The sequence below is a fragment of the Vombatus ursinus genome, unplaced genomic scaffold (genome assembly GCF_900497805.2).
Source record: "Vombatus ursinus unplaced genomic scaffold, bare-nosed wombat genome assembly UNPS02014941.1, whole genome shotgun sequence".
Classification (NCBI taxonomy): Eukaryota; Metazoa; Chordata; class Mammalia; order Diprotodontia; family Vombatidae; genus Vombatus; species Vombatus ursinus.
Window position 1 is genome coordinate 177,249 of NW_020954719.1, and position 19,629 is coordinate 196,877.

The 19,629-nt window shown below is 35.6% G+C and overlaps 1 protein-coding gene across 3 annotated transcripts in view; it reads right to left on the reverse strand.

The window, feature by feature from the left end:
* CNTN1 (contactin 1) overlaps positions 1-19,629 on the reverse strand; it is a 274,708-nt gene that overhangs the window by 141,306 nt on the left and 113,773 nt on the right. For all 3 annotated transcript variants that reach the window (XM_027844389.1, XM_027844390.1, XM_027844391.1), the window contains 3 exons: positions 6,767-6,973; positions 2,410-2,509; positions 1,695-1,876 (listed from right to left, as the gene is read on the reverse strand). In XM_027844389.1, the coding sequence (XP_027700190.1) occupies positions 1,695-1,876; positions 2,410-2,509; positions 6,767-6,973 (489 nt within the window). The remainder of the gene's footprint in view (positions 1-1,694; positions 1,877-2,409; positions 2,510-6,766; positions 6,974-19,629) is intronic.

A 19,629-nucleotide genomic window follows, 5' to 3' on the forward strand; every position in this document is an offset into this window, starting at 1 on the left:
TCAAGAATGACACTGATGTAAGCCTCAGTACTGGAAAAATAGTGGCGCCCTCCATAGTATTATGGAAATTTAGGAAAGAGGAGCATTACCAGGGAAAGATAATGGGTTCTGTTTTGGACATGTTAAGTTTCAAATGCCTATGGGATATTCAGTTCAAGATGTCCAAAAGGCACGATTAGAGCTCAGGAAAGAGATTAGGGCTTGACATATAGATCTGGAATCAACAGTGATATTTGAATCCGTAAGAACTGAGGAGGTCACCACGGGAGACAGTGTAGAAGAAAAAGAAAAGAGATCCAGTTTTTCAATAATATTTTATTTTTCCCCAATTACATGTTAAAATTTTTTAACATTTGGGTTTTTTTTTAACTTTTGAGTTCCAGATTCTATCCCTCCCTTCCCTGACAGCAGTCTGATATAGGTTATATATGTGCAATCATGTAAAATGTTTCCATATTAAGGACCCAATTTTCTTGAAGTATACCTACAATATGGATGAAGAACCAGCAAAGGATACTGAGGAGGCATCTGACAAGTAGGAGGAGAACCCAGAGAGATTAGTGTCACAAAAATATCATTAGTAGAGATTATCCAGGAGAAGGTAATCAAAACTGTCAAAAGCTACAGAGAAGTCACAGAGAATTGGATTGAGAAAAGGCCGTTGGATTCGACAATTAAGAGATCATTTTGAAGAGACTTTCAGTTTAATTATGAAGTCAGAAGTCAGACTTTAGAGAGTTGAGAAAAAGAGAGAGGAGAAGTGAAAGTACCAACTATAAATGACTTTCTTAAGAAGTTTAGCCATGAAGTGGATGAGATAGTTAATGAAAGGTTTTGGTTTTGGTTTTTTAAGGATGGGGTAAGCATGGACATGTTTGCAGGCAATAGGTAGGGAACAGTAGAGAGATACTAAAGATAATAGAGAGAGGAGAGAATTGTCCCCTCTTCTAGGGGACAATTTACTAGAAAAGTAGGAAGAGAATGAGATCATCACCCTTGTAGTGGCATTGGCCTTCAAAAGGAAAAGGTCTACCTCTCCATCCAATATAGGGGTGAAGGAAGAGACAGTGGGGGATTTCTTATGTGAGATGAGAAAAAGGGGAGGAAGAGGAACTTTCAGTGAATGACAAGTAAGAGAAAGGAGAGGAAGTATAGATAAGTGAAGATAGCTTTGTCAAGGAGTTATCATCACTAAAATTATCTAGGGATCAAAGCTGATTAAATTCTACAATACATCTTGGTGATAATATGACATCTGACATCCACATGCATAATATAATATCTACTATACTTGCTCAACTAGTAACTCATTTCATGCAAATTTTTCACAGGATTAGTTTGAGAATTTAAATAATTAAAAAATAGTATGTGCATGGTGCCAACCTGATGTATTTAGTAGCTGCTCACGTTAAATAGAAAGTCCATATGGCCTAATGGATACATTAAGGAAGATCTAGATTCAAATCTGGCCTCTGAAAAATAATCTAGCCGTGTGACCATGCACAAAATGTAACCTCTTAGAGGTAAAGCAATTCTTCAAGAATGTAAATTATATAGAGGAGTTACTGAGAAAGTCTAAGTTTCCTACACTGATCAAAACACAGATCTGAACAGAAGAAAATCTTCAGCATATAAAGTGGCTCTCAATATAAGAAACATAGTGCGTACATGAATCAAATGAGACTTCTACCTACCTTGGACGTAAATTCTTGCCTGATGTCTGTCTTTTCCTCTGATGTTCTCAGCTTCACATTCATAAGTTCCTTCATCTTCAAGCTGAATGTTGAAAATCTTAAGAACTGCCCCAGACATACTAATCTCAGCTGTGCTTGGCATTGGTTCCAGAACTTTTCTCCACCGTATCTCAGGAACAGGGCTTTATAAAGGGCAGAAAAATACTAAAAGGTCCACAAAATGTGCAAGATAGTTGTATGAATTTAATGGCTAAACCAAGACAAAAATATTTTCTCTTCCTTTTGTGCCTAGACCAATGGCATCCCCATGTCACTGGAAATTGGTGGAACTTGAGAAACCTAATTTTTTTTAAAAATTTGGATTCCTTTAGTGAAGCATGATAAAAGGATAGAAGGGCTGAACATGTTTGCTAAGTGGTCAAGTAAGAAGAGCTTCTCCAGTGGCAATAAAGTATTACCGCAGTCTAGCAACCCAAATGATCCAACACAAATTCATAATAATTTTCAAATACAAGAAAAAATAAGACGATAAGATAAAATGTTAAAACTTAGACTGTCAAGTCTGTTATGTGATAGTTTTCATTACAATAAGAAATGATGGATCTGAATTCTCTAAATAATTTTAATTGCTTTTCCCCTTCTCCCTCTTAAAGCATAAATAGAGTTACTCTACATGCTAATTAAAAAAAAAAAACCACACACACACTATACTTACTTTCCAAGGGCAAAACACTCTAATGTTACATTATGGCCCATCAGTGCATATGTGTCCTTGAACTGGACTTTGATATCAGCAGGATACAGTTTTGTTGAGCCTAACATTAAGGAAAGTATACAAAAGATAATCTGTGAATTATTTGACCTATTGACCATTTTCCCCTTAATTCCTTGACTTTAAAAGGCCTAGAAATGCTATGAAATGTGTATTATTTGTATGCATTGTTATGGTTCTGTATACTAAGGCTCTTGAATAATATGTAATTTTTTAAAAGTCTCAAATAATGACGTTGATTAAGTTTTTAAAAAATCACTTTATTGGCTGATTCATATTGTCTAGTCAAACTGAGTGAATAGATGCCAAAAGGAACAGAGAGAGAGGAAAGGACGATGGGATGACAAATTTAGAACTGGAAAGTACTTTACAGGTCATCTAGTTCAATTCTCTTATATTTATTTCTTTATGTCATCATTTGATTTTATTCTTCACTGCACCTAAAACAAATAACAATGTGCTTAGGTGCATATCCTGGACCAACCTGGCAGATACCAGCCCATACAAACCACAAACACCTTAATCATGTTTCAGAAAATAAATCAAGTTCAGCTCTATAATGGCAAGCCTCTCTGTAGGGTGAGATGAAAAAATATGGAATTGATAAGATAATAAAAAATAAATTGTTCATTTCTAGACAAAATGGAGAAATTTTCACCTGAGGTTTCTCTCCCAAAAAAGCAAACTGCAACAGAGTCAAGTCTCAGAAAATCTGAAGTTTGATAAGTAGAGCTCTGGGACACTTCTGAGATTATCTTGTGCTGTAGATGCCTCTCAGGACTTATGTACATGGTGATTGAAAAAGAGCTGTGTGTGAACTGGTTAACTTATAGGGGTTTGCAGCCAGGGGAATTGACAAGGTTCCCAAGAAACCACATTCAGCCTCTATCCCAGACAGAGCCCTGCTTTAGAGATAACGAGGGGAAATTCAGGGACAGAAAGTCCATAAATATTTGTGGAAGCCACTACCTGAGGTGAGTAGATGAAGGTAGTAGAAGAGGCCCAAGTTTTGAGGGAGGGCTCTGCCTATTAGAAGTTACCACAAATCCTGATAGGCCCTTGGGCATGGACTTCTGGTGACCTTCTGAGAAGAGCAAAAAGACTGAACTCGGTCCAGAGGAGAAACAAAGGACTAGGTCATTCATGAACCAAAGAGGAAAAAAATATTCAGGGGGTGAGTTCCTCTGAAACCTATCAGCCTATAAAGTTTTTAGGACATTGATGGCAACTTTCATTACAATCCCTTTAATAATCTCACACTGAGAGCAGACACTGCCACTTGACTGGTAATTTGCCCCCCCCTCCCAATATGGGGCCTTCATTCAATTAACAAGAGCAGTCACTTTGGCCATCCGGTCAGCCTTTGTCCACATAAGCATAGTCAAACACAGGCTTCCCTAGCTTCGTGTTAGGTGGTATGCTGGGGTAGAGCAATCAAGATAATATGCAGCCAATGTGTATAAGAAAGTCTTACTATTTTTCCTCAGTTCCTCCCAAAACAGGAGGCAATATAAGGCAGCCATTATGCTCCCCCATAGATGCTGCACCTTCATCATCTTGAAGATGATGTAGGTCACAGTCAAGTGGCAGAATTCCCCAAGGGACTTCCTTTGTCTCCTGGCTGGTTGGAAGGAGAAAAGGCCAGCAGTCATTACATTTGTAATGTCCAATTCTCTCATTTTAAAGATGAGGAACTGAGATGGAAAGAGGTTAAGTGATTTTTCTGAGTCCATGCAGGTCATAAGTGAAAAACTGATAGTCTCTTAACTGCAAAATGATCTATTTGATATCACTGAATCTAACTATAGAATTGTCAGCTCTCAAGACACAAATTTATTCATATATATTAATGGATTCTTTATGACCTCCTAAGTGGTGCCCCTTGTCAGCTGAATTTTCCTAGTTAAATCAGATTTAGTTATTATAGTTAATGTTGAGAAAGTATTTAATTCAGGAGCACTTATGGACCATGTCTACCGCAATCATCCTAAAGTATAAACTGGCGAATTCATTTTGTAGAATGTATTTAAACTTTAAAACTTTAAAATGTTTTAATAAACTTTAAAACTTTAAAAAAGAAAAATATGTGCAACACTGGTGTTTTAGATTGCTCAAAATTTTGCCATTTAGTACAAATGACAAATACTTTAATAAGATTGACTGACAGAAATAATAAAACTGAAATTCTGTAAAATGTATAAGTATATTCTTCACACCATAGAATGTTAGACCTGGAAGAGACCTTTGAAAATATTTAATGCAACATATTTATATTACAGGTAAAAATACTGAGCCTCATAGACTAGACTTATGTGACCCTAAGTAACAAAAATAGAAACTATGGGTAGAAATCCAGAGAAGATGATTTAAGCTTGACATAAGGATTTTATCTAGTAGAATTCATCCTTCCCAATAATTAGAAATATCTAAAACTTGGCTTTGATGAATCTCCAGTTAATAAAAATTTTTGAACAGAGACTACATGACTGTATCCCAGCTATCTTGTAAAAATAGATTTTTGTTCAGGTATAGTTTAGACTTAATGGCTTCTGTGGTCTCTTCCAATCTGAGAAATCTGCTAGAATGTGAGTATGTGGGATACACACCCACTTAAAATGGCAAAAATCCTTTAAATTAATACCAAGAGTATGGGATGTTCCATATCTGATTACCTAGGGAGATGATACTAAAAAAACTTTGGGAAAGGCAGAGCCAAGATTGTGGAGTAAAGGCAGGGACTTGCCTGAGCTCTCCCCCAAACCCCTTCAAATAACTTTTAAAAATGACTCTAAACAAATTCTAGAGCAGCAGAACCCACAAAAAGACAGAGAGAAACAAATTTCCAGCCCAAGACAACTTAGAAGGTTGGCAAGAAATGTCTGTTGAACCAAGGTAAGAAGGGAACACAGTCCAACATAGGCTATACCAAAACAGACTGGGTCCCAGCAAGCCACGAACGGCCTTGGGAGTCATTGAATCAGCAGCAGCAGTGGTAGCAACTGCTTCAGCCCATAGACATGGCGGGTAGAGGGGAACAGTTGGTCAGAAGGAGATCACAGGGGTCTTTTTGATAGTACTGAGGCAGGACTCTGTGGCTTTGCCCATATTCAGATCCGGGTCTCAATTCTGGGTGGCAGTCCCAGGGTGAGGAGGAGCACTAACATAGCAGAGCTTGCAGCCGCAGTGGAGCCGGGATCCTCCTCACAGTGCCAGGACAGAAAAGAGTGCTTTTGATCCCTCACGGACCACAGCACAGGCCAGGGGAGTAGTAAACACCTCTCTTTATGGCATTCCACCTTGTAAGAACTGAAAACTTACAAGTCCCTAGAAGTACCTCTGAAAACAGCTGCACAAAACCCTGAAGCTTTGGACAGTGCACCCTCCACCCTGGAAGCAGAGCCCTACTTTAACAAACAGTTAAAAGACAAGTAATAGGCTGGGAAAATAAGCCAACAACAGAAGAAAAAAAACCTCTGACTGTAGAAAGTTACTATGGTGACAAGGAAGATCTAAACACACACTCAAAAGAAGACAACAAAGTCAAAGCTCCTACATCCAAAGCCTCCAAGAAAAATATGAATTCGTCTCAGGCCATGGAAGAGCTCAAAAATGATTTTGAAAATCAAGTAAGAAAGGTAGAGGAAAAATTGGGAAGAGAAATGAGAATGATGCAAGAAAATCCTGAGAAAAGAGTCAACAGCATGCTAAAAGAGACACAAAAAAATACTGAAGAAAATAAGACCTTAAAAAACAGACTAGGCCAAATGGCAAAAGAGGTCCAAAAAGCCAATGAGGAGAAGAATGCCTTAAAAAGAAGAACTGGCCAAATGGAAAAGGACGTCCCGAAGCTCACTGAAGAAAATAATTGCTTAAATATTAGAATGGAGAAAATGGAAGCCAAGTTTTCTGAGGAAAGCATATTTTAAACTAATGCATTGTTAATAAAGTGACATTTGCATAAATTGATTAATTCTTTAGTCTTCAAATTTCCTGCAGTTTCACTATGCTAGATTACTAGTATTGGTAAGTCCCTCCAGCCTCAAGAGCAACCATTTGTAGTTTTGCTCTTTATGGAATAATTTAAAAGAAATCACTTTAACCGTATTTCTATCAGATTCAAAGAACTTAGAATAAAATAGAAATAATCATTTATATTAATATTTAAAAGCCAAAAACAAATCAACACAAATGTAAATGAATATTCCCCCAAGAGAACTACAAATATTTAGGACACTTGTTTTATATATATACTATGTGCACGTACATTTATATTTTTTAAATTAACAAAACAAATACTTACGGTCAGAAAGAGGGATGAGTGGGATAAATTTGCTGAATACACTCTTTGTAATTGAAGGACTTGATACAAAGCATGAATAATTGCCTTTATCAGTTCCCTCTACATTTGCAATATATAGATTTCCATTGGTCTGAGATACATATCGTCGTTTGTCCATTGTGATGAATATAGGAAACTCATTTAGAAGCCAACGATAGCTAAGATCATCTGGAATATAGTAATTTTTATTATTTAACATTAGGAAAACAATAACATTTGCTAGTAACACAATAGATTTATAGTATGCAACCTTGAAATATAATAAGTACTACAAATAGCATAGCAGGTTTGGACCATCAGAGTGATGCATTATCATATAAATTCATCTCTTTTTTAAAAATATACTTGCTATATAGAATGGAAATAAACTTGGCATAATTATTGTGGCTATAATATATCCATAAAAAATGAGGAAAGGCAATTAGTGCTACTGATGCTTCTAAATATGGTACTCATAATTTGATGATCTCTAATTTCATTAGAATGAGTACTCCCTCCACTAATATAGCTCAAAACTTCCCTAATGTCATCTCATTTTCTCTAATTCTTTCTCATCTTTTCATAGATCCCCCATGGAAAATTCTAGTGCACTAGGGCATCCCATTCTCTTGTTTTAACATCTCAGGGATACAAATGCATTGCTCTGACTGTTCATCTGTCTGTAATTCTTAGTACATAATGGTAATAATAATTAAGAATTCACAAGTATCTAGTACTTTGAAGTTTAATTAATATTTTCTTCCCAACAATCCTGTTAGTCATTTAGTGGAAGTGTTCTTTGTTGTTGATTGTTTTGGGTACAAGGGTTGCTCTAGAGCTATGATTTCATTGATGTAGGGAACCTCATTTATAATTTAGAGTCTTGTAGAGTTTTCTGAAGCACTCAAAGGTTAAGCGATTTGCCTGCAGTCTCACTCCTAGTGAATGCCTAAGAAACTTGAACAAAAGGTCTTCTTGAACCCAAGCCTAGCCCTCTATCCACTAGTCTAAGATACCTCTACTGGTATTACGATTCCCATTTTACAAATTAAGAAACTGAGGCAAAAAGAGGTTAAGAAATATGCCCAGGGTAGTAGTAAGTATCCAAGCCAAGATTCTAACCCAAACTTTCTGACTCCAAATTCAGTGCATTTTCCCTATATCCTGATTCCCCTACTCTATGGTCATTTATACTACAAGTCATGATTATTGCGCTATATTCTATTTTTATCTATTATGCATCTTTTGAGTTATTTGCAATGATATTTCTCTGGAGACTGTGGCTTCCGATAATTCATAACCATACAATCTCACCGGAGCATTGAAGATCGGGTTTTAGAAGAATAAAAAGTGTGGGGTCATTCAAAACACTGAGCAGTTTTTCAAATATGACCCAGCCCAATCTCCTCTTAATACTGAATTCCAGGTCTGGTTCATTGTCCATTTGAATTGTCTGTCTAATTTAAAGCTATTGCTTGACTAACTTGATTGGCTGTCTATCCAAGTATATGTAACAGGGCAATATGAAATTCTGTTTACTCAATTTTTCTACTGTGGATAGTAAGAACATTGTCTTTCCCTTTACTATGGATTTTCCTAAGGAGACTTTGTAGTGTTTTGAGTTTTTGATTCATTTAATACAATGTAAACTGTAAATAGGATCAATTTGAGAACCTGGACATTTCACAGAAAATCCTTTTAGTTGGAGCCTGATGAAAACTACAGGTAATCATATGACTCCCCATTTTACATCTTGCTTATTGTTGATATTTAGTGAATTGTTAAAGTTATTTCCTCAGTTGAATCTGTTTAACTTTTATAACTATGATGTATGTATGGCAGATATTTAGACTGAATAGAACTTATAAATTTGTATTTTATTCTGAGTCAGATTCTTTTTTTAAAAAATCAACTAATAAATAATGGAAAATAGTTGACACTCCTATAGAGCTTTGTGATTTTGCCACATTTTTGGTACATTATCTTGTTTACAATTAAAGATCTTATATTCTTTATACCTCTCAGTCAGTTATATGACTATAAAGATCTAGACTGAAGAAGGAAATCATCCATAGTTGGGTTTTTTTTTTTTCATATTTGCAAGGATAGCCTTGAGGAACATAAAGCTCATTCTTATAAAGACAAGATGAATGAAAGTAAGCTTATGGGTCAATAATTATTTATATTCTCTCACTTGCCTTTTCTGGTAAATACATTCTTTTGGAATCTTTTCCTTTTTGAGATATCTTGAAAATTGATCCCCAAGGGTACTTCTGGCCAAGACAACTGGCTGCCTGAATAAGTGGCAGGCTTCCAGGATCCCACATCCTTACTCCAACTACAAGTTCACCCCAAACTAAATAATGATCAAGAACCTCTGAACCCCAAATATCCAGGGAGGTCTACCATGGGAAGTGGAAGCCAGTGTAAGATCCAGGGGCTGCAGGATAAGAGGTAAAAACAGGGTAATAGGTAAAACCAAGCAAAACTAACCACTCCATTCAAAAATGCAGTTGGGGAAGAGCCTAGCTCTGCTGTAAAGCCCCAACTCATGAATTAAAACTGGAAGAATGAGTACATCAAAGAAAACACCATAGAGTATAAAATATTATTGCAAATCCAAACTCAAAAATGACTGCAAACAGAGATTTCTTTAGCACAGAGTCAAGATGGCAGATTACAGACAACAACCCAGTCAAACTTTCCCAACATTCTCCTCCAAACAACTTTTAAAAAAATGCCTCAAGTCTGGTTTTGGGGTAGCAAAGTCGGCAAAAGGTTGGGGTGAGACATTTTTCCAGCCCAAGACAACTTAGGAAGTCAGCAGGATAGGTCTGTGACACCTACAATGCACACAGTCACAGCATTAGTAGCAGGCCTTGGGGGTGGCTGTGGCAGTTTCAGGACCTCTCAGTTCAGACACAGTAAGGAAGTTGGACAACTGGTCAGAAAGAGATTACACGGACTCTTTGCTGGCACCAGATGCAACTGACATTGATTGGGAATTCAATTGCCCATAAGCAGTTCTGGGTCACAGTTCCAGGGCAGAGAGGTATGCTGGTGGTCAGTCACAAGAGAGCAGGTGCCCTGGTCACAGTTCTAAGGCAGAGACGAGCTCTAGCACTTGTAACTACAGGGAAACAAGGATCCTTTCTAGGTAAATACCAGAGCACAGACGAGAAGATCAGTGACCACGCCTCTCCCTAAATTACAACAAATTGGAAAAAGACAAAACTTGCAGACCCCCAGAACTAGCTCTGAAAATAGCAGCATGAAAAAACCTGAAGCTTGGCACAGCACCTCTCCACCCCTAGGTGAGCAGAACATAACTTTAACATAAAGTTCAAAGTCAAGAAATTGGCTAGAAAAATGAGCAAGTGGGGCAGCTAGGTGGCACAGTGTGGGGCTAGGTGGCGCAGTGGATAGAGCACTGGTCCTGGAGTCAGGAGGACCTGAGTTCAAATCCGGCCTCAGACACATAACACTTTCTAGCTGTGTGACTCTGGGCAAATCACTTAACCCCAATCACCTCACGAAAGAAAGAAAGAAGGAAAGAAAGAAAGAAAGAAAGAAAAGAAAAATAAGCAAGCAACAACAACAAGAAGAACTTGGATATATAGTGCTACTATGGTGACAGGAAGACCAAAAAGTAAACTCAGAAGACAACAATGCCTCAAAGAAAAGTGTTAATTGGACATAAGCCCAATGAGAATTCCAGGAAGAGTTAAAGAAAGACATAAAAGCTGTAAAGGAAAAATTGGGAAAGGAAATTAGAATGGTACAAGAAAATTATGAAAAAAGAATTAATAGCTTTGTAAAAGAGGCACAAAAATTCACTGAAGGAAAGAACTCCTTAAAAAGAAGACTAGGTCAAAAAAAAAAAGAGATACAAAATCTCATTGAAGAAAACAATTCCTTAAAAATTAGAATTAGGCAAGTGAAAGCTAATGACTCTATGAGATATCAAGAAAGAATAAAGCAAAGTCAAAAGCATAAAAAATAGAAGAAAATGTTAAATATCTCATCAGAAAAATAACAGACATGGAAGACAGATAAAGGAGAAATAGTCTAAATAAATTAAAAAATAGTCTAGACATCATATTTCAAAAAATTATTGTGGAAAACTGTTCTTATATTCTAGAAACAGAGGCTAAAGTAGAAATTGAAAGAATCTACTAATCACCTCTGAAAAGAGATTCCAAAATGAAAACTTCCAGGAATATTATAGCCAAATTTCAGGCTCCCATGTCAAGGAGAAAATGTTGCAACAATTCAAATGTTATGCAACCACAGTCAGGATCACACAAGATTTAGCAGCTTCCACATTAAAATGGATGAGAAGGCTTGGAACATGATATACTAGAAGACAAAGGAGCTAGAATTATAAACAAGAATAACCTATCCAGCAAAACTGAATATAATCCTTTAGGTAAACAAATGAATATTTAATGCAATAGAGGACTTTCAAACATTCCTGATGAAATACCAGAGCTGAATAAAAAATATGACATTCAAACACAAGACTCAAGAGAAGCATAAAAGGGTAAACATTAAAGAGAAATCATAAGAGACTCAATAAAGTTAAATTGTTTGCATTCTTATATGGGAAGATGATACATGTAATTGCTAAGAACTTTATTATTAGGGCAGTTAAAAAGTAGTCTACATAGACAAAGGGCATGGTATGAATTGATTATGCTGGGATATTCTCAAAAAAAATGAAAGGTTGAGAAAGAGGGATGTACTGGGTAAAAAGGGAAGGGAGAGGGAAAAGGGGGTGAATTATCTCACATAAAACAAACATGCAAGGAAGGATTTTTACCATGCAGGAGAAAATGGGAGATGGTGGTAGGCAATATTTGAATCTCATTCTCATCTAAATTTGGTGTGTGTGTGTGTGTGTGTGTGTGTGTGTGTGTGTGTGTGTGTATGTGTGCATGTGCATGAAGTTTGAGACAGCACCTCTCCACCCCCAGCTGAGCAGAACCCAACTTTAATATGAAGTTCAAAGTTGAGAAATTGGCTGGAAAAATGAGCAAGCAACCAAAAAAAAGGACATGACTGTGTTTGTTGTTTGTCCTTCACTGTTAAAGAGGACCAATGACATCAGAAGCTTGATGTCTTGACTTGCAAGTGAATTGGAGGCAAAGCTGTGCAAAGTCATTAGCCCCACTCTTTTTTCCAGAGTTATCAGAGTCTAGTGGCAAGACATAAGTCAGGAAGACTGGCAATGACCCAGGATGCAGTGGGAGACCTTGGCCTTTTTGAGCTAAGATCTTTCCCAGGTCTCAATTTATTGGAGACAAAACCCATTCAGTAGTTAAAGGTTAGGTAAGAGGCAAAAGAAGACCCTCAGGGTATCTGACAAGAATAGAAACAAATGTTATTTATATTCATTCTGAGCCATCAAAACCCAAACAATGAGCTAGTGAGGCTTGGACTGCGCCCTATTCTTGACCAATCAATGAGAGTCAGAGTGATTTGGGCTTAAAGGCATAGTCAAATAGTTCAATTTGAATCCCAATAGGCTTTATCAAAGCCTGGTTTCCAGAGTTCCATTTCAAGAACTCATAAATGAAACTATGGGACACTAAAGTTAATTGTTCTAGTTTAAAACACAAAAACAAACAAAATAATGATAGAATAAAGAAGTAGGGAAGAAAAAATCTAGCTGCCAAACCCCAAGCAATCAAAATTTATATTCCTTCAGACAGAGCACCCTCATGTGAAGGTATGACTCCCCATGTAGACAGAGGGAGAAGAGCTGAAGGAAAATGAGAAGAAAGAAGAGGAGGAGAAGGAGGAGGAGGAAATAGCAGCATTGCCCAACTGGAACTGGCCTGTTGGGTCCTCCAGGGGGTAGCTACCACTACTCAGATTGTTGCTTATCCTTTGTTCTTGAAGAGGACCAAGGATATTAGGAGGGTGATGTCTTGACTTGCAAGTGAGTTGGATTTAAATGAGGCAGAGTTGTGCAAAGTATGTGTATACACACACACACACACACACACACACACATACACATACACATGCATGCATGCATACATATATACACACATATATGCATGTGTGTGTATACACTCACACACACACACGAGAAAAATAATTCATTTGGACCCTGACTCTATTCCATTTAGACCCATACTCTATTCCAATCAGTATTAATCAATCTGATATGATTCCATAGGGGCAGTGATTATAAGTTCTGTATATTAGGCCCCAGAGTATGAGTTGCAGATTGTAAGTTCACTTACTTAATCACAGAAAGTTGACTAGAGGCCCTCCACTCTTATTTTTCCTTGTCATAATGACCAAGCCATGTTGAACATAACTCAGTTACATGGAAAGTCCTCCAATTTATTTTTGTACATCTGGGCTATTCTCTCTTGTCCAACACAAGCAGGTGATCATCTTATGACTACTTAGTCAGTGGAGATGCCCCATGCTTTGCCCAATCCATGATCCTGCTGATATATTGTTGTTCTTATTTTAGCCTATGCATCATATGTCAATGTATGGAATTATTATGTGTTTGGTATAGCCGTTCTTGAATGTCTAGAAATCTAACCCTATAAAAACAGGGCCCTAGAAGGAGGGGGCATCTCAGATCATGAGGAAGATCTGAGGTCCACTTTGCTGGAGGGGACCATGGACCCATTAATAAAGTGCAATTGAATCAGAGCTTTGCCTCAGTCTCTATTATTGTAGGATGGACAATTTTAATTTCCCCCCCCATATACATGTATGTGCACACACACTCTCTCTCTCTCTCTCTCTCTCTCTCAGTTGGGTATAGAAATTTATCTTACTTTACCTCACAGGGAAATAGGAGAGGAAAGGGATAGGAGAAAGAGGAGGAAGATGAAAGGTGGGACAGATTAAGGGAAACAATGGTCAGAAGCAAAACAGACTTCTGAAGAAAGGAAGAGGGACAGAAGAGAAAGAGAAGGATAAACAGAAGAAAATAGGATGGGGGAAATACAAACTTAGTAATAACTGTGAATATGAATGTCATGATGTCACCCATAAAATGGAAGCAGATAGCAGAATTAGAAACCAGGATTCAACAATATGTTGTTTGTTTGTTATTGTTTTTTTTAAATATACAAGAGAGATACTTGAAGAAAGATAAGCACACAGAGTTAAAATAAGGGTCTGGAACACAATCTATTACGCTTCAGCTGAAGCAAAAAAAGCAGGGATCCTGTCCAAAAAAAAGCAAAAACAGACCTAATTAAAAGAGAAAATCAGGGAAATTATATATTTTTTAAAGTTTTTATTCATTTCGAACTTAAATATAAAAAGACAAAATAAAGAACATTTCCACATACACAGCACAACATAAAAAGAGGATTCAATATAAAGGCGTGAATTTCTATTTTCACATTATTAATTTTTTTTGAAAAAAAAAAACAACCATGTAATAAATACTACATATTGTTTTCAAAGTTACCCTGCTTTTCTGTGCTTCCTTTAAGTTTTCTTTTGTTCTCTGCTGTGCATTTTAATTTTTTTCTTCCTACCTTCCCACCCCACCCTAGAGAAGGCTACTATTAGACACAAATGTATGTGTACCTATATATCTCTATATATCTATATCTCTGTGTGTGTGTAAAATCATACTATGTGTGTGTGCACACATATATATATATATGTATATGTATATGTACATATATAAATACTTTAATTTATTTATCAGTTCTATCTCTAGATTTGGATAGCATCTTCCTTCATAAGTTCTTTGTAGTTGATTTCAAGTATTTGTAATTTTCAAAATGACTCATTCAAAGTTTTTAGAACAATATTGATGCTACTGTATACAGCATTCTCCTGTTTCTGTTCATTTCAACTCATTATTTCATGCAAGTCTTTCCATATTTTTTCTAAAATCAACCAACTCATCATTTCTTATAGTATAGTAGTATTCCATCTAAATTTTATACTACAACTTGTTTAGCCATTCCCCAATTGATGGCATCCCCTCAGTTTCCAGTTCTTTGCCACCACAAAGAGAGCAGCTATAAATATTTTAAAACATGTAAATTCTTTCCCTTTTTCCCTAATCACCTTGGGAAACAGACTAAATAGTGGCATTGCTGGGTCACAGTTTTATAACTCTTTGGGCATAATTCCAGATTGTTCTCCAAAGTGGTTGGATCATTTCACAGCTCAACCAACAGTAAACTAGTGTTCCAATTTTTCAATATCCCCTTAACATTTGTCACTTTCCTCTTCTATCATTTTAGCCAATCTGATAGGTGTAAGATATATCTCAAAATTGTTTTAATTTGCGTTTCTCTAATCAATAGTGATTTAGAGCATCACTTCATTTAACTATATATAGTTTTGATTTCTTCATCAAAAAACTGCCTGTTCATATCCTTTGACTATTTATCAATTGGGGACTGACTTGTATTCTTATGAATTTGACAAAGTTCTTTATATATTTGAGATATGAGACTTTTATCTGAGAAACTGTCCATAAAAATTTTCTCCCAATTTTCTGTTTTCCTTCTAATCTTGGCTACATTGGTTTTATTTGTACAAAAACTTTTTAATGTAATCAAAATTATCCATTTTACACCTCACAATGCTCTCTATCACTTGCTTATTCATAAATTGTTCCCTATCCATAAATCTGATGGGTAATTTGTTCCATGTTCTAATTTTCTTATGCTATTTCCCTTTGTATCTACATCATGTATCCATTTTGACTTTATATTGTAAGATATTGGTGTATGCCCAGTTTCCGCCAGGCTGCTTTCTAGCTTTCTCAGTAATTTTTATCAAACAATGAATTTTTATCTCAAAAGATTAAATTTTATATCTGTCAAACACAAGGTTATGATAATTATTTGCTACTGTGTATTGTATGTCTACTCTGTTCCACTGATCTACCTTTCTACTTCTTAGTCAGTACCAGATGTTGTTGACAATTACTGCCTTAGAGTATATTTAAGATCTGGAACTGCTAAACCTCCTTCCTTTACTTTCTTAATACCATTAATTCCTTTGATATTCTTGACCTTTGTTCTCCCAAATGAATTTTGTTGTGCTTTTTTTTCCTAGTTCAGTAAAATAATTTTTTGGTAATTGAATTGGGATGGGTTCAAATAATAGATTAGTTTAGGTAAAATTGTCTGCCTATCCATGGACAATTAATATTTCTTCTATTATTTAAATCTGACTTCATTTGTATAAAACCTGTTTTTATAATTATGTTTCAGTAGGTACATTCCAGGTGTTCTATACTATCTACAGTTATTCTGAATGGGGTATCTCTTACTATTTCTTCATGTAGGGTTTTGTTGGTGACACATAAAAATGCTGATGATTTATGTAGGTTTATTTTATATCCTGCTACTTTGCAAAAATGTTTGTTTTCGCTAATTTTTTAGTTGAAACTTTAGGATTTTCCAAGTATATCATCATATTGTCTATAAAAAGAGATGGTTTTATTACCTCATTGCCCATTCTGATTCCTTCAATTTATTTTTCTTCTCTTACTGCTATTCCTAGCATTTCTAATACAATCTTGAATAACATTGGTGACAATGGACATCCTTGTTTCTCTTCTGATCTTATTGAGAAGGCTTCTGGCTTATCCCACATTAGAAATAATGCTTGCCGATGGTTTTAGGTAGATTTTTTTAATCATTTTAAGGAAAAATCAACACAATGCTTTCAGTGAAATTATATTTTGATAAAGGTTATCATAGACTATGAAGTAATATGAAAATGTTTACAGCAAGCTTCTCTGATAAAGGCCTCTTTTCTCAAATATATAGGGAACTCAAATTTATAAAAATAAGAGCCAATCCCCAATTAATAAATTGTCAAGGTATATGAAGATGCAGTTTTCAGAAGAAAAAAATCAAAGCTATCTATAGCCAAATGAAAAAATGCACTAAATTACTATTGATTTGAGAAATGCAAATTAAAACAACTCTGAGATACCACCCCATAGCTATAAGAAATGACATATGCTGGAAGGGATGAAGGAAAATAGGTACACTAATAAACTGTTGGTGGAGCTGTAAACTGGTTCAAACATTCTGGAGAACAATTTTTATAGCTCAAATGGCTATAAAATTGTGCATACGATTTGACCCAGTAATATCACTACTAGGTCTGTATCCCAAAGAGATTAAATAGGAAAAGGACTTACGTGTACAAAAGTATTTATAGCAACTCTTTCTGTAGTAGCAAAGAATTGGAAATTGAGGGGATGCATATCAATTGGTGAATGACTGAACAAGTTGTGGCACATGATTGTGATGGAGTACTATTGTGCCATAAGAAATGACGAGGGGAATAGTTTCAGAAAAACATGGAAAGACTTATATGAACTAATGCAAAGTGAAGTTAGCAGAACTGTTACTGTGCACAGCAATAGCAATGTTATAATGATGATCAGTTGTGACAAACTTAACTACTCTGATCAATATACAATGATCCAAAACAATTCCAAAGGAATCATGATGAAAGATGCTACCCACCTCCAGAGAAAGAGCTCATGAACTCTGAGTGCAAATTGAATTACAGTTTTCTCACTTTCTTTACTTTTCTTGCTTTTTGTGATATGCTGCATGATTTCATATGTATAATTGATATCATATTGTTTGTCATCTCTCCATTGGAGGAGTAGGAAGGAGAGAGAATTTGGAACTCAAAATTTTAAAAAGAGAGACTGCTAAAAATAAAAATAAATATTTAAAAAATATTTACTTTCTCTCATCAAATGAGGGAAAGGGAATGAGATGGGGGATTAGACATAGTGATACCAAGAAAGGGCCATTATAAATAACTTTTTTTAATTCATAGAAGAAAAAAGGAAGTTTAGAAGGAAGCACAAGACAGTTTTGAAAGTAACATGTAGAACTCATTATATACTTTTTAAAAAGCAAGTCTTCTGAAATGAAGATTCACATTTTTTTATAGAACCTTCTTTTTTGTGTTTTGCTTTGTATATGGAAATGTGCTCTTATTTTTGATATTTAAGTTCAGAATAAAAAAAATTGAGTTTTTTAAAATTGATCTGAGTGACTTTAAATTTTGTTTTGTCCACCACAGAATGCTTCTTTATGTCAGATAAAGTCTCTCAACTTGATCTTCTTCATAATGAAAATAGTACTGAATTTGTAGTCAGAAAATCTGTTTGATTTTGACATTGCTGTTTATCTGTGTTACCTTAGCATGTCAACCTCTCGGGGACTAACTTTTCTCATCTATAAAATGAAGAGTTTAGACTCAGTGATCTCTAAAGTTCTTTCTTATTCTAAATTTTTGATTTAGGAACAACAATATAAAAGTCTTATCAGGTCATGTGATCAGCATAGTGGCTTATTCACATTCTCCAAACTCCATTAATCCTCCAACAACCTCCCAACCCAAAATAAAACAATTACAAGCCAGATATACAATATTTACAGCTAAAGCCACATGGGAAGACAGAACCCCTACTCAGAACTTTAATACTTTTGGCACTCAGTATCCCTCCCACTGCAGCCTGGATGAACTAAGAACACAAGAAAAAGAGGAGGTTTTTGCCTAGGGCCTAATCTTGAATTTTTCACAGCTGCACTGACTTTGTCCAAACACGATTCAGCTTCACTCCACCTTTCAAGAAATAGCAGGTGCTGGTTCTGTGAGCCTTTGAAAGATGAGAGGATTTGGGAGAGGTCACAGCATGAGCCCAAAGGAAAAGGGACTGAAACCCATCTGAGTCCAATCTTGTCCACAAGAGGTTTCAAAGTTAGAGGGTCAGTATGAGGAAGCTTATAATACACCACTTCAAGTTTAGAGTGATAGAAGAGCTAGTGATAGGATTGCCAAAAGAAAAAGAAAAGAGGTCTATTGAAATATTTTTTCAAAAGAACAAAAGGAAGGTCAGAAGGAAACACAAACAAGTACAACTGAACTTATAAGAAAAAAGCAAACTATACATAATAGAGATTTGCATTTTCTTGTAAAATCCTCTTTTCTATTTTGAATATGGATATTTATTTGTATATGCACATTGTTGTTTTAATTGGGGTTTATTAAATTCAGAATAAAAATAAAATTTAGAAAGAACACATGAATTCTACAAAGGTAGGAGCTAGACCTGTGATTTCATTGGTAGCTCTCCCTGAGGAAACTTCCTCAGCAACTTCTCAACTTTCAGTCTTAAAGAGTTGAATAAATCATTGAGAGATTAAGTTAATTACCCAGAGTCACATAGCCAGTATGTATCAGAGGCTAAGTTGAACTCAGGTCTTCCTGTCTTCAAAACCAGCTCTCTATCTATTACAACACACTGACTCTCTCTAAAAACTAAAAACAATGACCAATTAAAAAAAAAAGGTTCCAAATAGACAGTTCCAAGAGAAGAATTAGAAACTATTAACAACCATATGAAAGAATGTTCCAAATCACTAATAAAGAAGAGAAATTCCAAGTCAAAGTATAAACCTCATACCCACAAAATTAGAAAGGATGACAAGAAGGTTAGCAATGTTGTAGAGGTTCTGGAAATATGGGCACATTATTTTAAGAAAGTGATCAAATTGTCCATTCTCATTAATCCAAAGATCTCACTGCTAGGCATGTGCCACAAGGAGGTCAATGATTTTCTTTTAAAGCCTTATATTATCCAGAGTTCTCTAAAGATCGCTTTTTTTGTAATAGTAAAGAACTAGAAACAAAGTATATGTTCATTGATTGGGGAATAGCTAAAAAAAATTATGGCACATGAATGTAAAGGATATCACTATCTAGTAAGAAAGAATGAAAAAACAGAAAAGCACAAGAAGACTTATTTGAACTTATGCACAGTGAAGCAAATGGAACCAAAACAATACTTA